The sequence below is a fragment of the Aspergillus stella-maris genome (assembly GCF_047715825.1).
Source record: "Aspergillus stella-maris strain CBS 113639 unplaced genomic scaffold BDV14scaffold_96, whole genome shotgun sequence".
Taxonomy (NCBI): domain Eukaryota; kingdom Fungi; phylum Ascomycota; class Eurotiomycetes; order Eurotiales; family Aspergillaceae; genus Aspergillus; species Aspergillus stella-maris.
Window position 1 is genome coordinate 87,435 of NW_027396890.1, and position 15,100 is coordinate 102,534.

Here is a 15,100-nt window from a genome sequence, read left to right on the forward strand (position 1 = left end):
AATGGGAGCAGGTAGCATAAAGTGGACAAAAACCCAGATAGCCATTCAGACTTGAAACATTAATAAATCGCCTCCATCTGCGAAGGGAGTTGGGGTAGCTGATAGCTGCATCGTGGTGGTCGTCTGAACGCCCCCAACTTTGGCTCGTTTGCCACTGCTGATACATGGGACCCTCCCACTCTTGCCTGTTTACTGCATATGCACGGCCACCAATAGTGGTGGAGGGGAAAGGTATAAGACTTTGCGAAGAGGTACAACAAGGAAGTGAAAAAAAGGACAATTGATTGATCGTACCTTTTCCACTGCCTCGCAGAAATCACACATCCCGTACGTCTACACCCCTCGTGGAATTGAGGCATACCCGCCCTCAGAACGCTCAAGAAGTCATCTATCTAACCCCCGATCTACAGCAATCACAGACCCGATCACACAAAAAAGGCAAAATGGGCTCCCTCTCCCCCCTCGAACCCCTCTTCCAGCCTCTCCGCCTGGGCGCCTTCGCCCTGCAACACCGCGTCATCCAAGCCCCCTGCACGCGCATGCGCTCAACCAAGGAGTCCGACGGCGTATGGGTGCCCAATGACCTCAACGTGCAGTACTACGAGCAGCGCGCATCAAACGGCGGGTTGATGCTTACTGAGGCGACGCCCATCAGTGCATCTGTATGATTCCAATCTAACCCAGGCTGTATTCCCCAAAGGCATCCACTAATAAGATATGTACACAGGCAGCAGGATACCCCGGCGTCCCCGGAATCTTCACACCGTCCCAAATCGCCGGGTGGAAAAAAGTAACTGATGCAGTTCACGCCAAGGGCGGCCTCATCCTCTGCCAGCTATGGCACGTCGGTCGCGCAACGACACCCGGTATGCTTGGAGGAAAGCAGCCCGTGTCATCGAGCGACATCCCCATCTCGGGTAATGCGCCGGATGGGACGGTCTTTGCCGATGCGCCTCCGCGGCCTATGACGGTCGACGATATCAAGGAGACGGTAGCCGAGTACGCTGCTGCGTCGAAGCGCGCGATTGAGGCTGGGTTTGATGGGGTTGAGATTCATGGTACCCTCCCTCCACTGCTCCAAGACTCCTCAACACACCGTACTAATGCAATCTTGTTTGTGCAGGCGCAAACGGCTACCTCCTCGACCAATTCCTCCACGACAACGTCAACACCCGCACAGACGCCTACGGCGGCAGCATTGAAAATCGCGCCCGGTTCGTCCTCGAAGTGATTTCCGCCGTGACGGACGCCATTGGCGCCGACCGCGTCGGTATCCGCCTGTCACCATACAACTACTTCCAGGATACAAGGGACAGTAACCCGCCCAAGCACTGGAGTTACCTCTGCGACGCTATTGCATCCCTCCCTGATTCTTCGAGACTAGCATACGTACACATGGTCGAGCCACGCTTCGACGAAGTCCTCGATGAAAGCGAAAAGATCAACCAGCTTGAAACAACGCAGGAAGTTGAAAAGCCCTCCCTCGATGGATTCAGAACTATCCTCAAGAAGGGCGGCGTATCGTTCATAGCGGCGGGGAACTTCAAGGGTGAGAATGCTGGTGAGAAGGTTGGATCTGATGGTGCGGATGCAATTGCCTTTGGACGGTTGTTTATCAGTAACCCGGATTTGCCGAAGCGGTTGAAGGAGGGATTGCCTTTGACCAAGTATGATCGGGAGACGTTTTATGGTGCGAATCCGCCGGAGAAGGGGTATACGGATTATGCTTTTGCTTAGATGGGGGTTTAGAGGGACCTAGATGGGCATAATAGAAAAAATTCCAAGCATCTGCTATATTGAAGTTTCTTTGTAGTGCATATTGGCCCATACCTCCTGTAGATATAACAAGACCAATCGAGTCATACGATGGATGTCATTCTTCATTAATAGCTTTCTAATTACTAGACAAACCTCCTTGTAAAGATAACCTAGCACGATCATGGCAAATGGCCCGTGATAAAGAAGGTCTACTGCCGAGCCACCGAGAGTCTTGAGGGCCCCGTTCCTGACGGGGAATCTATACTCGATTGAAAACCGAAAGGCCTTTGATTTTACCTGGCCTGTCATGTGCATTCAATCTACCTGCTGCAGTGCCGAGGATGGCTTTCGTTGCCCCTGCATCGTTCATTTGACTTCCCTGGGTTCTAGACAATATTGTCAGAAACCTCGAGTCAGGAACACCAACGCCCGCCAGGGAAGGCCGTACCTGCATGAATCACAAGGATACCAGGACAGCTCTAGATGGAATAAAATCCAATTCCGCCCCTGACGAACAGAAAGGTGATCTTCGTGTTTGCAACGCCATGAGATACTTGACAACGGCATTATGAAAGCACACCTCCTATACTTCGTTTGTCTGGCATTAGCGGTCTTCTGCCAGGGTCAATCCGACAACTGCGAGAATGGCCCTACATCACGAGATTGTTGGGGTGCATACAATATATCAACCGACTACCATAGTACAACACCCGATACCGGCGTAACGCGAGAGGTGGGCATCTTTGGACCTTGCGAATGTCCTGCAAACTAATGGAACGGCGCAGTACTGGCTCGTAGCGGAAAATGTCACCCTCGCACCAGATGGCTACGAGCGGCAAATGCTCGCCTTCAATGGGACGTCACCGGGCCCATTGATTGAGGCTGACTGGGGCGATGAGCTTGTTATTCATGTTACCAATGCTTTGGAGCATAATGGGTAGGTTGAATCTGTAGCCATTTTTTACAAGGACCATGGCTAATCTTTATAGAACTGCCGTCCACTGGCACGGCATCTGGCAGCGCGGAACAAACCAATACGACGGTACCCCTTCCATCTCCCACTATCAACCCCATACCCAACTAATATCAACTAGGCGTCCCCGGCATAACTCAATGTCCCATCCCCCCAGGGCAAACGTTTACCTACCGCTTCCGCGCAACGCAATACGGCACAAGCTGGTACCATTCACACTTTAGCCTCCAACTCGCAGACGGTCTCTATGGGCCCTTGGTAATCCATGGCCCCGCAAGCGCAAACTACGACGTTGATCTCGGCCCTGTCTTTATAACAGATCACTCCCATAAATCTGCTTTTATACTCTGGGAGGAGAATACGCGGTATGGAGGATTCCCTGTTCGGCCGAATGCTGTTCCGCCGACGGGGTTGTTGAATGGGACGAATATCTTTACTTGTCCTGGGGGTGATGATGCGGATCCTGCTTGTCTTGGTACAGGTAAACGGTCCGAGGCAATCGTTGAAAGTGGCAAGAAGTATCGACTACGACTTATAAGTTCCACTGTAGACGGATGGTTAAAGTTTACGATAGACGGACACAAACTCACCGTTATATCAGCGGACCTTGTCCCTATTGAACCCTACCAAACAGACGCAGTGATACTAACATCCGGGCAACGGCACGATGTCATCTTCGAAGCGAACCGGGATGGTGGGGATTACTGGATGCGCGTTCTCTATCAAACAGCCTGTAACGGGTTATCCATTGACAACGACGACATAAGAGGAATCCTACGGTACGATTCCTCCTCCACAGCAGAACCAACAAGCACCCAATGGGAGAGCATAACAAACTCCTGCGGCGACGAGCCCTACGCCAGCCTCGTCCCCTATGTCCACAAAACAGTCGGTAAATCAAGCACGCAGAAAAACCTAAACGTAGCCTGGTACTACGACCTCCCAGAACTCTACTTCCACTGGACACTCAACACAAAGGCACTAACAATAAACTGGTCCCACCCGACAAATGCCATGATCCACGCCAACGAATCCATCTTCCCAACGGAGTACAACATCTACGAGATTCCGAACCCCGGACAATGGACCTACTGGGTTATTCAGGACCTTGGGCTCGTGAACGCATACCACCCTTTCCATCTCCACGGTCATGACTTTTTTATTCTTGCTGAGGGCTGGGGGTTGTATACACCGCTTATTAAATTGAATCGTGATAATCCGCCACGACGGGATACGGCAACTATGAAGGGGACGGGGTACTTGGTCATTGCTTTTGAGAGTGATAATCCGGGGTAAGTATTTCTTTCTTCTTGCCTCTAGTTCCATATTGGAGGGATGGTGGTTAATGACGAGCAGGTCGTGGCTCATGCATTGCCATATTGCCTGGCATGCGAGCCAGAATCTTGCGCTGCAGTTTGTCGAGCGAGAGAGTGAGATTGGAGCGTTGATTGAACCGATTATTGGTGAGTTTGAGGATACGTGTGATGAGTGGGATGAGTACTGGGAGGAGTCGGTGTACCATCAAGATGACTCTGGGATTTGACGAATCGTCGCTTTACATAGCATACGGCTACGCAGTTCCTTCTGCTAAGTCAGTGTTTATTCGCTATTACTCTAATACCCAGTACAGTTGTTCTAAGCTGCCTTGTCGAACCCCAGTACACCTTCCAGCCACTTATACGCAGCTCCAAGACTATCCGGGTATCCCATATGTTGGCTTCCGGGGAAGAACCTATTTTCATTAGAGGCATCAAGTTAAACCACGGTTGGAGTCTTACCTTCCTTCCTTTGGCAGTCCGTGGTTGAAGAGCAGCAGGCAATCTTCTATCGGCACTATGCCATCGTCGACTCCCTAAGCAAGATACGTCAGTTTGAAGTTTAGACAAGGTAGGATGGTTCCTACATTCAACAGCAGCAACCGGCAACTAGGTTGGTCGACTATCCCCGTCTCGAGAAGCGAGAACTTCCCTTGTCCCTTTTCGTAAAAGTCTCGTGGTTCATCATAACCGTACTTTTTCGCCCAAGCACGCATAATTCTGTCTTGGTTAACAATGCTGTACCCAACATACCGAGGTCAGACCAACGGAAAAGGATATTCATGATCTTCAACATGATCCAACCACTCCCTATCCAAAAAATGATGCACCCCCGGCCCATGCGCAATACACCCCGCCAACTTCGTAGCATGAGTATGCGCCGCACGAACAGCATAGAACCCGCCCGCACTAAGTCCCCAAACAACAACCCTGCCCATATCAAACCTCCCCTCACCTTCCATATGCCCAAGCACACTATCCAACAACCGATCCGAAGACTCTGGGTCCGCAGGACCAGCAGGCGAGTCCCCCGTCCCCGGAATCTCAGCAATCACAACCCCCCACCCCCGCTGAATAATCTCGTGCGTGCGCGCACTATTATCAGGTCTGTACCCGTCCAACCCCGTCACAATGACCAGGCAAGGCACCGGCTTTTTCTCCGTCGCATGATCCGGAACACGCATATAGATTGGGACATGTCCGCCGTCACCCCCCGCCCTATGTGTATGCGGTATAACCTGCTCCTGAAGCACGGGCTTCCAAAACGACGTCGCCTTCAGATAGACCCTCTTCTGCCGCTCGAATGCTTCGCGTGTGATCCCGGCTGTCTCGGGCCCGACGTACGGAAATCGCGAGATGCGGTACACGACTGCTGCGCGGCGGTAGAGCTCCGATGCCTTTCCTGTGTCACTTTCTCGCAAGGCCGCTGATGCGCGCTGCTCGAGTGATTCGGCAGCGGGGAGGAAGGCCTTTGTATAGTCGTCGCTGTAGGCGTCGTTGACGTTTTCCTATGTGCGTAAGTTACACTCGCCTATGCAGGATGTGTATATCAGAACCATACAGCAATGAGGTATTGGAAGATGGGCTCGAAATCCACAATGCTCCCGTCGTGAAAAGGGTAGACGGATTTCTCACACTTTTGCAGTTAGTACTGAGCTGCATTTCCCAACGTATAGGTATGCGATGGCAGCCTACCGCGAATTTCCACTTGGTCTCCCAAAGCCCCTTGATCGACCCCTTGTGCGGTGCAACAGCATCAAACTTATCGCCTAGAATCCACCCCATATTTTAATCACTTTCTCACAAGAAGAACAAAGAATATACTCTCCAGACTCAGATCTATTTCCAAATATTCGAGACATGGCATCCCTTTTCTCTGATGGTGTCGGAGGCGACTCCTCGCTTCCGTCGCAATGCATATACAACCATGACGTCTAGACATTCCAAGGCACCGCGCATTTCGAGAACACGAAATCGACGACCCGCAACCCACGGCCTCAATTGACATCATTGACTAAACATCATGTTGCAGTAAGAAGGAATCAATGAGGTGTTTTTTTATCTGATTGCTCCTAAGTGCGTCTGCAGGGGAGTGCGTGGGTTAGGCAGACTGGCTTGTGGTCGGTGGCGAGGGCTCTGGCTACCCACGTAGAGACTCTTACCCTAGGTAGGTACGCTATGGTCCATGCGACTGTTGAAACGGAACTTATTTCCAATACAAGGCACTTTTTTCTCGGCGCGACATCCGCTGAGTTGATGCTGGACATGTTTGCCTCTGGATACTCTTGATCCACCTGAGCTATCCTTAGCATCATTGACCGTGCTAGCTACCTACAGAAGACTATAGGCTAGACTAGCCACGGAGCAAACATAACACGGACAATGATTGGCTTACCATTCTGTCCACTTGACAGTTGGCATGAGCTACACGCGTTTGTGTATACACAGTGGTAGTTCAGCGCCTCAATCGGAGAATTGCCAGCTCATCAGCCTGGCTCCATCAGACCGCTACTCCATTTTCAACGAACATCCTGGACAATCCCAGGTCCTCGTAAAACCATCATCAACTAACTCAACCATGAGCGACCTGAATAGCACATATCCACATCTTGTTCAATATGTTCTTCTTCATCCCGATCGTGTTTGTCCTTGCTGGCGTTGGCCTCCTCTTCGCCCACCGCCGGTATAAAGGTCTCAGGGGAAAGGAGCAAGCAAAACCAATTGTCGCGGGCCATACCTACTCAGAGAGTATCGAGAAACGACCGTCCCAAGAGCTACGAGAAACGAAAGTTGAGAACGTCCGCCGATGCTGTATCGTTGGTGCTGGGAGGCTGGGTGAGTTCGCTGAAATTATGATACTCTTCAAGGAGCAGTAACTGACGTGACACTCAACAGGCGCATTGACAGCAGTAACTCTCGCAAAGCATAATCCCGACATCGAGTTCTCCGTCGTGGATCGGCGGAAGGACTTGATCAAAGCATGGAACTCCGACGACTTGCCCATCGCCGAGGCTGGTCTGGAGGAGATCTTCTTCGACGACGCGTATCTAGACGGGCGCGCGGAGTCCACGGCCGCGGGTGAACAAGAGCCATCCAGTCCAGAGGCATTAGTATACCACTCCGAACGTCGCCGCAAATTACCGAACCTGGCGTTCTCTATGAACGTCCATGCTGGCGTCGCAAGCGCAGATGTTATCTTTCTATGCGTTGAGATGGAATCTACCCAGCCAGGGAACGGCGAGTCGACGGTTCTGGACCACTCATACCTCAATCCAATTCTCAGGATTATAGCGAATAACTCGACAAGACATAAGATCATTGTTCAGAGAGCGGCAGCTCCATACGGTGTGACGCAGTATATCACCAACAACGTATGTCTCCTCCCCCCACCTCCCCCCTCTTCTTCCACTCGCATAGCATCTACTAACGCAAAGGTACAGCTCAAAGCCAACGCCTCACCAACGGCAAGTTTCACAGTCCTCGCAAACCCCTCCTTTACCCTCCCCAAGGCATCCATACACGAAATCATGGTCTCCGATCGTGTCATCATCGGTCATCTCTACTCCCCTGAAACATCGGAAGCGAGCATCACTGCCCTGAAACGACTATACACCTCATGGATCCCCGAGGAGAACATTGTAACCATGGACGCGTGGTCCGTTGAGCTAGGACGGATAGCAAGCAAGGCCCTCCTAGCGCAGCAGATGGCGTCTATCGAATCAATCCGAACCCTCTGTGCCAAGTCCGAAGCAAGTGCGAGTAACGTCGGGTGGATGCTTGGAATTCCTAATTTCGGCGAAGGGCATACAATGAGATGCGGAGCTTTGCAAAATGAGGTCCAATTCCTGACCGATGTCATCACGCAGTCTGGGCTGGGAAGTATAGCTAGTTATTGGGATGCAATAGGTCAAGTTGATCAGATTCAGAGGAGGAGGACCGTCGAACAGATGCTCGCTGCTCTCCCGGAGAGTATGGACAGTAAGAGGATTGCCGTTGTCGGCACAAAAGATCCAGCCATTTCATCCTTCCTGCTCAAACGACTCAGAGACTCTGGGGCGTGGATCCAGGTCTGGAATGGAGACGGATCTTCAATGAAAACACAGGGCAAACGGATGCTACGGGACAGTGGAGACACCGGTAGGGATGATACCATTCCTGGATCCTTGGAAGAGGCTTGTTCTGGTTGTTGTGCTGTGCTAGTCCAGGGCTATTTACGAATGAGTGATGAGGCGTGGCAGAGGGTAGCTGCTGCTATGGAGGAGCCGAAGATGTTGCTTAGTATGGGCGATGGCGTTGATCGGGTGAAGATGAAGCAGTTGGGGTTTAAGACGATAGAGCAGTAAATTTCAGTCTGTTGTTATTCGATTGTCGAATACTTAACCCTCCCCGGCTAGGTACGCGGTCACGAGATCGTAATGAGATTATCATAACTTTACTTCGACCCACAGGCCCCTAGATGTATGTGGAATGCTACTAATGAGAGGAAGGCGGCAAGCCCTTTGGTTGGCCTTACTGTAAGTCGTAACCAGTATATTGAGAATGGAGGTTATCAATCATCAACCCAGATAAAACCATCCAAGTCATAACAATCAACATCGACATCATTCATAACGAACCCCCAGCCAGCTAGGTAACCAAAGTAAACCAACTAAACGGCCTCCTTATGACTCGAATCCCCCACATGCTCCTCAACAACACTCTCCTTCCGATGCCTCTCAACCTCCTCCGTAAACCGATCGTTGATCTTAGCAGTCTTCCAGGGTTTAACATCCGTATCAAACATAAGATCAATCTCTTCAAGCGAGCGCTGCGCAGTCTCAGGGTACATGAAGAACACATGGAACGTCATAACCGTACAGAAAACACCGAAAATAATATACGTCTTCCACTGGATATTCGTAAACGCCGGCGCAACGAAGTAAGCCAGTGCGAAGTTGAAGATCCAGTTTCCGGCCGCGGATACACCGACGCCTTTGGCGCGGTACTTGAGCGGGAAGACTTCAGAGGCGTAGATCCATGCTGCTGGTGCCCAGGTGAGACCATAAACACCGACGAAAATATACGACATGGAAATCACGGCTTTGCCGGGCGCGCCGGAGATCTCCCATTTTAGGGAGGCGTTGCCGTTGATTTCGTCGACGGGGTTGCCGTGCACGGCCATTACGGCTGCGATGGTGTAGTGCAGGACCATGCAGATTATTGCGCCGGAGATGAGGAGGAAGCGTCGGCCGATGCGGTCGATGTACGGGAGGATCACGCCTGTTGTGACGACGAAGATGACGTATTGGATGATGGATGAGTAGAGGGATGTGTCGCCGCTCTGTGAGCCATTAGTTATTGTCGTTGGGAAAGGGGTGTGGTAAGGCCTACCATTCCAGCCATCTGGAAAATCCAAACGACGTAGTACATCGCAACGTTTCCACCGAGCAGTTGCTGCCAGACTTGAACACTGACACCACAAAGAGTTCGCTTCCAAATTCCCGGCCCGAAGAGAGCGAGCAATGTGACATCCTTGGATTCATGCGCGACTCGAGCAGCCTCTTTGACCTCTTCAAATTCAACCTGGACTACCGGATCACTGCGGTTTCCCTTACCATGAAGGTCTGCGAGAATATCAAGTGCTTCCTCCCATCGCTCGCGCCCGGCAAGCCATCGAGGCGATTCAGGGAAGAAAGGCAGGGCGCAAAGAAGGATAAGTCCAGGGATAGCTTGGACACCCCAGGCGACACGGAAAGCGGAAGCTCCCTCTAGACCTTTGCCACAGCCCCAGGAGATCAGGTACATGATTAGGATACCCCATTCGATAGCCCACTGCTGGATACCGACGATACGGCCGCGGATGCGAGCAGGTGCCAACTCAGCGAGGTAGACGCAGACCTGCGACGATGTAATACCGACTACTCCTGTTAGTATATGAAGTTGTGGTAATATATAGGAACCTACCAGCGAGACCACTGACAACACGACCAGCAACAAGGTGAGCGACATTCTGAGCAGAGCATTGAATAACAGCACCAATGATCCAAATGCAAGATGCGATCATCAAACTCCATCGTCGACCAAGGTGATCGGCAATGAATCCAGCGGCAATAGCACCGGCAAAGGACCCCGCCGACATGGACGCCGTGATTCCTCCTTGCAGATCCGAGTTGGGGTTGTTGAAATAATCGAGATACTGCTCCGTCGCCAGAAAGGCGGACATGGACGAGACATCGAAACCGAAGAGGGCACCGCCGATCGTGCCAAAGCCAGCGAGGACTATTCCGTTAGCAAGGAAGACACTCTAAGAAGGCTTCCACCTACCGTAAATGTTAGTGATTCGGAACATCGTGGGTATCGCACTTGGCCGGGTCAACCGGGGAAGTCTGGAGATGGATTTAGAATACGGACAAGACCTTTACTTTATATCCTGACAGCCCCAGGACAACCTACTTGGCGGCCTCCAGGACAATCCAACCCCAACAATGTAACACTGAAACGAAATGCGGGATTGCGGAGGCCCGAGACGGGGAAGAGGCCAAAATCCAACCAGAATCCCCAGACTCAGGGCTCCAATGCGTCACGGTGGGTCACCCCCTGCACCACCACCAGTCGGCTGATTTTGTCCGCCTATTAAGCGAAGTGGTGCCATGCAGCGAGAACAGGACAAGAAACGATTATCGCGGCCTTGCTGGGAAGCACCCAAGGCATCTCCACCGGACTCGGGATCTCGTCGTGAAGGGCTAAATCACCGAGAGGACGAGGGGTGTGGAAGCTGCCAACGCCACGAGGACGCTACATGCTCCTTCAAGGAACGCCGGCTAATTTCAATCCTTGCCGTTTAATCTATGTTCCTTGTCGCGGCGTCAGCGGCGTGAGGGGGCTTGACCAAGATCTAGGCACGAGAGGCCTGTGACAGCAGCCTTGATCCCGGTGCCGAGAGGTTCGTCCTGCATCTGGGACAGCCGTGAGCCGGTTAATGCTCGGGCCGCTTTGGGACAGTTCTCATAGAAAGTGCAGTACATGCAGCGACCGTCGCAGCGAAGCCGGAAATTAGCCGTCTTGCGCAATTCCACTTGCTTTGAGTTTGAGACAGCGAGCCCGATCGTGGGATGTTCTCCCGAAGCCTGCCGGACGATCAGTATACTTTTCTTTTTCCCGAGTGCCAGATGTGCAGACGAAGCTTCGACAAGCATCATCTGTATCGAACAATGTGCATTCATGCTTCCCCATGGGCCAACTTCAACCCCAGACCCGGAGGCGCCCCACCGGTATACCCACTCTTGTCGTGGAGATCCAGCTTTGCATTTAGCCGGTTGTCGAAGATGAAGTGGTTCGACAATGGTTCAAGGGGAACCGAGCGATGATGTTCAGTTTTCATGAAAGTTTATCCAGGACTCCAGAACAGACTAGATGCGACGGAAGTGCAGGCATCCTGCGACATGGACAACGGAATCCCCAACCTCCGATGTCGCAATAGTCGCCGATACTGACCGACTTCACTACTGCGAGGCCAGAGAAGCACTCGAGGCCAGAGAAGCACTCGAGTCCAGACTTGAATAATGCAGGTCGCCCTTATGGGAATATGGTCCTGAAACCCAAGCGATCATCAGATAAGATCAGGGGTAATCCCACGTCCTTGTTTCGACTTGAATCCCCAAACATGGCCCTGTTGTATCGGCCAATGGAGCAACAATGGCCGAGGTTTCTGAACGCCTGTATATCGACGCGCAATTGATGCTTCGTGCAGCGAAAGATGCATTTGCATCTGTACCCTGCATAACATCGTGTGAACCTGACAACGGGAAGGTGCGATGGTCTTTCCACCCCCGGCGACCGACCATTATCTCCAACAAGACCATCGTCCAGAAACAAAAGTACCTTCTTATCATTCTTTGATTCCTCCACGCAATCCACGATGATAGCATACGATAGACTAAGAGGTCTTCTCCTCCTATATCTTTCGTTATCTCTTACCTGGTCACTTGGTGCCGCTATCCCCGTCGCCCTTGTCGCCTAGGTAGGCATTTGCTCTCCTATCTCCCACTAAGTCCATCTTGATAGCATCGCACCCACTAATTACGACTGCAGATAAGCCTTACATGCTCTATGCGTCGAATGCTGTACAGAACACGGTCGCGACGCGTGTCCTTACCAACAGGGTAAAGCGGTGGAAGGGCAACGTTCCATACGATAGAGTCTTGCTTTTTCGTGAAAATGCAACCTTACACGGCATGATGACAGCAGAGGCAACAGCAACAACAGAGATGCTCGCTCGCATGGGCAATGAGACAATCGAGGGTCAAATGCAAGGGGACGTACCCCGTAATCTGTGCCATGAGGTTGCCTCTCGCCCCCTTGCTGTTTGAGATGGCAAGACCTCCTGTCCACAAGCTAGATGGGGGCGAGATAAGAAACTCCGCTGTTGAGGTTCACTATCTCATTGCTTTTTCGACATGTCCAATCACTGCAACTCAATTGAGCTTATCGGAGGTATGTTTCATCATGCCTCGGCCACCTCCAGCCCGACATCGAATGTCGTACTACCCCAGAGCCCAATTCCTGGCAGGGAAGATACTACATATAGTGCCCCCCCTGGCTGTTTCAGTCCTCGTTCAAATGCACTTTTCTGAGTCTTCAACCGAACATGACGACTAAAATGATGTCGACGTCCATCTCTCCATCCGACGGCGCAAGCAGTCAGGAAAACAGCACTGAGAAGCCTATCCACGATGAGCCCATTCACTACACCGGCGACCATGGCGCAGACACCGATCTCCATCGGCAGCTATCAACCCGTCATCTGACGATGATCGCGCTCGGCTCATCTATTGGTATGGGCCTTTGGCTAGGGAGTGGTGTGTCGCTTCAGAATGGTGGTCCGGCTGCTATCTTCATTGGGTACCTCCTGGCCGGCACAATGATCTGGTCGGTCGCTCATGCCATCGGCGAGATGGCTGTCATGTATCCCTTGCCCAGCGCATTTGTTCAATGGTCCAGTATCTTTGTCGATCCCTCAGTGGGTTTTGCGGTGGGATGGGCGTATTGGTTTAGTGCTTTCATTACAATTGCGAATGAGTTGCAGGTATGAAACCTAGACGGGACCAAATACCTGGAAGTTGACAAGCTGGATCTAGGGCATCGTGACTGTTCTGAACTACTGGACAGACTCTGTACCGACCGCAGCTTGGATCACCATATTCTGGTTTGTGATTATATTCGTCAATGCGTGGGCTGTTAAGTTCTTTGGCGAGGTAGAGGTTGTCTGCTCTAGTATCAAGTTTGGATGGATCTTTGTGGTTATCATCTCACTTATCGGTATGTCTCTTTTACAGATGACGAGCTCATCTAATCTCACCAGTGGTATCGGCTGGCGGCGCCCCAAATCAAGAGGCGATCGGCTTTCGCTATTGGAACGCGACCCCCTTTACCAACGGGTTCAAAGGTTTCCTCAGCGTAATGCCAACCTGCATCTTCGCCATGTCCGGCTCAGAGAATTCTGCACTCGTCTCAGCAGAGACGCAGGACCCTCGCAAATCTGTTCCCCGCGCCGTCGGGTCAATCTGGTTGCGCCTGTCCCTGTTCTACATACTCGGGTCCCTGATGATCACCATTACTGTGTCACCCACCGATCCCGGCCTGTTCGGTGGTTCCGGTAGCAGTTCCCCGTTTGTTATTGCTTACCAGAATGCGGGAATTACTGCGCTCGCTCATATCATGAATGCCGTGATTTTCATCTCGATCATCTCTACTGGATCTATCTCTGGCTTCGGTGGCTCGCGAATCCTAATGGGTTTAAGCCATCTCGGCCTCGCTCCAAAGGTTAGTCTACCCACCAACACAGCCGACATGATAAATAACAATTCAGATCTTCGGACGCGCCGATAAACAAGGCCGTCCCGTCGCGGGTCTTTTCATCACCCTCCTAATCGGCGGCGGACTCGCATACCTCAACGTGAGCGCCAGCGGGTCCGACGTCTTCAGCTGGTTTTCGAACTTGACTTCCCTCTTTACGCTCTTCGGCTGGGGCTCTATCTGTCTATCGCACCTGCGAATGCGATACGCATGGAAAGTCCAAGGTCGAGACGTAGCTGATCTCCCCTGGAAGACATGGACTTATCCTTACGCATCAATCTGGGGATTAACATGGTGTGTCCTGCTCATCATCGCAGAGTTCTACCTCTCCGTTTGGCCATTGCATACTACATCAAACGCGAAAGACTTCTTTGCGAACTATGTGAGTGTTATTGTGATTCTGGTGATTTATCTCGGCGCCAGGATCTGGTATCGTGGCCCGTGGTGGGTTGATGCGAGAGATATTGATCTTGATAAACTGAGGCGGTTCTATGCGCCTAAGGATGAGGAGGCGAAGGGTGGGGGTTTTGTTAAGAAGACTGTAGGGTGGGTTCTCAAGTAGACTAGTTGCAAGGTAGGTATCACTTAGGAATGGGTGTCCCCCTCCAGCGTCATCATAGTGTATTGTTGGATGGGAAACGCAAATATACATATTTTCGTGAAGACACAACGCGGTCTCAGCACATCAACTACCAAATGCTCGAACTGAGGGTAGATCGATACAACTACGAGAGCTATAGTAAACGAAGCAGAAGTCAATACTTGACAAAGTCCTAAACATACAAATGTCTTTTGATTTTGTTGTTTCTGTCCACGTCCCCAGCGACGCGCCGAAGCCCGGCCGGGACCCGGAACTGCCCTTTTCGAGATGCCGAGGCCTGACGAACCGGATAAACCACGTTCCATTCTGAAGCAGGCCATTCTGTCGGAGCATACTGCCCTCCAGTACCGCCTGCCCCTAGAGGTCGACTTCGCTTAGGCATCAGATCCCTATTTAGTTAACGTAATTCCCGGGCGGCCGGTGCATCCCGGGCGGCCGGTGTTTTTCCCCACCATCCCCATGCTCTACAAACTTTCAATTTTAATAACTCCATCAATTGTAGTTTAAATTAATTAATTCATACACGTTTAGAAGCTGGACAACTTGTTCTTTTATGACCTTTTACTCCACAATCTGAACATGTTGGTGGGGCGCGCCTAGGTCTCTTTAAAGTTTGAA

The 15,100-nt window shown here is 51.6% G+C and overlaps 6 protein-coding genes across 6 annotated transcripts; 4 read left to right on the top strand and 2 right to left on the bottom strand.

Annotated features, from left to right (window-relative positions):
• Positions 1-443: 443 nt before the first annotated feature.
• Positions 444-1,737, top strand: BDV14DRAFT_205451 (alkene reductase; the record flags this gene model as incomplete). Its single annotated transcript, XM_073774736.1, has 3 exons — positions 444-662; positions 728-1,058; positions 1,124-1,737. The coding sequence occupies 3 exons, from the start codon at positions 444-446 to the stop codon at positions 1,735-1,737; spliced, it is 1,164 nt and encodes a 387-aa protein (XP_073622667.1).
• A 589-nt stretch (positions 1,738-2,326) lies between these two features.
• On the top strand, positions 2,327-4,274 carry tpcJ (oxidoreductase tpcJ; the record flags this gene model as incomplete). The annotated part of the gene is made up of 5 exons (XM_073774737.1): positions 2,327-2,491; positions 2,544-2,695; positions 2,748-2,800; positions 2,853-4,023; positions 4,088-4,274. 5 exons carry the CDS (start codon positions 2,327-2,329, stop codon positions 4,272-4,274), a joined length of 1,728 nt encoding a protein of 575 aa, XP_073622668.1.
• A 92-nt stretch (positions 4,275-4,366) lies between these two features.
• On the bottom strand, positions 4,367-5,832 carry ayg1 (heptaketide hydrolyase ayg1; the record flags this gene model as incomplete). The annotated part of the gene is made up of 6 exons (XM_073774738.1): positions 4,367-4,463; positions 4,510-4,583; positions 4,635-4,767; positions 4,816-5,555; positions 5,609-5,683; positions 5,743-5,832. 6 exons carry the CDS (start codon positions 5,830-5,832, stop codon positions 4,367-4,369), a joined length of 1,209 nt encoding a protein of 402 aa, XP_073622669.1.
• Positions 5,833-6,608: 776 nt separating this feature from the next.
• ugd2 (putative UDP-glucose dehydrogenase Ugd1) lies at positions 6,609-8,434 on the top strand. Its single transcript, XM_073770473.1, has 3 exons — positions 6,609-6,882; positions 6,943-7,418; positions 7,488-8,434. The coding sequence occupies exons 1-3, from the start codon at positions 6,666-6,668 to the stop codon at positions 8,388-8,390; spliced, it is 1,596 nt and encodes a 531-aa protein (XP_073622670.1). The 5' UTR covers positions 6,609-6,665; the 3' UTR covers positions 8,391-8,434.
• A 261-nt stretch (positions 8,435-8,695) lies between these two features.
• Positions 8,696-10,562, bottom strand: BDV14DRAFT_212227 (general substrate transporter; the record flags this gene model as incomplete). Its single annotated transcript, XM_073776266.1, has 4 exons — positions 10,351-10,562; positions 9,991-10,305; positions 9,418-9,944; positions 8,696-9,367 (listed from the first exon to the last, which is right to left on the bottom strand). The coding sequence occupies exons 1-4, from the start codon at positions 10,373-10,375 to the stop codon at positions 8,696-8,698; spliced, it is 1,539 nt and encodes a 512-aa protein (XP_073622671.1). The 5' UTR covers positions 10,376-10,562.
• Positions 10,563-12,685: 2,123 nt separating this feature from the next.
• On the top strand, positions 12,686-14,493 carry BDV14DRAFT_212230 (putative amino acid transporter; the record flags this gene model as incomplete). Its single annotated transcript, XM_073776267.1, has 4 exons — positions 12,686-13,111; positions 13,164-13,344; positions 13,388-13,848; positions 13,895-14,493. 4 exons carry the CDS (start codon positions 12,686-12,688, stop codon positions 14,441-14,443), a joined length of 1,617 nt encoding a protein of 538 aa, XP_073622672.1. The 3' UTR covers positions 14,444-14,493.
• Positions 14,494-15,100: the final 607 nt, after the last annotated feature.

Bases quoted from the DNA above. Each gene is read 5' to 3' on its own strand.
- ugd2 (XM_073770473.1), top strand. From the start codon at position 6,666: ATGTTCTTCTTCATCCCGATCGTGTTTGTCCTTGCTGGCGTTGGCCTC. The intron at 6,883-6,942 runs GTGAGTTCGCTG...GACACTCAACAG, and splicing joins CGTTGGTGCTGGGAGGCTGG to GCGCATTGACAGCAGTAACT. The intron at 7,419-7,487 runs GTATGTCTCCTC...GCAAAGGTACAG, and splicing joins CGCAGTATATCACCAACAAC to CTCAAAGCCAACGCCTCACC.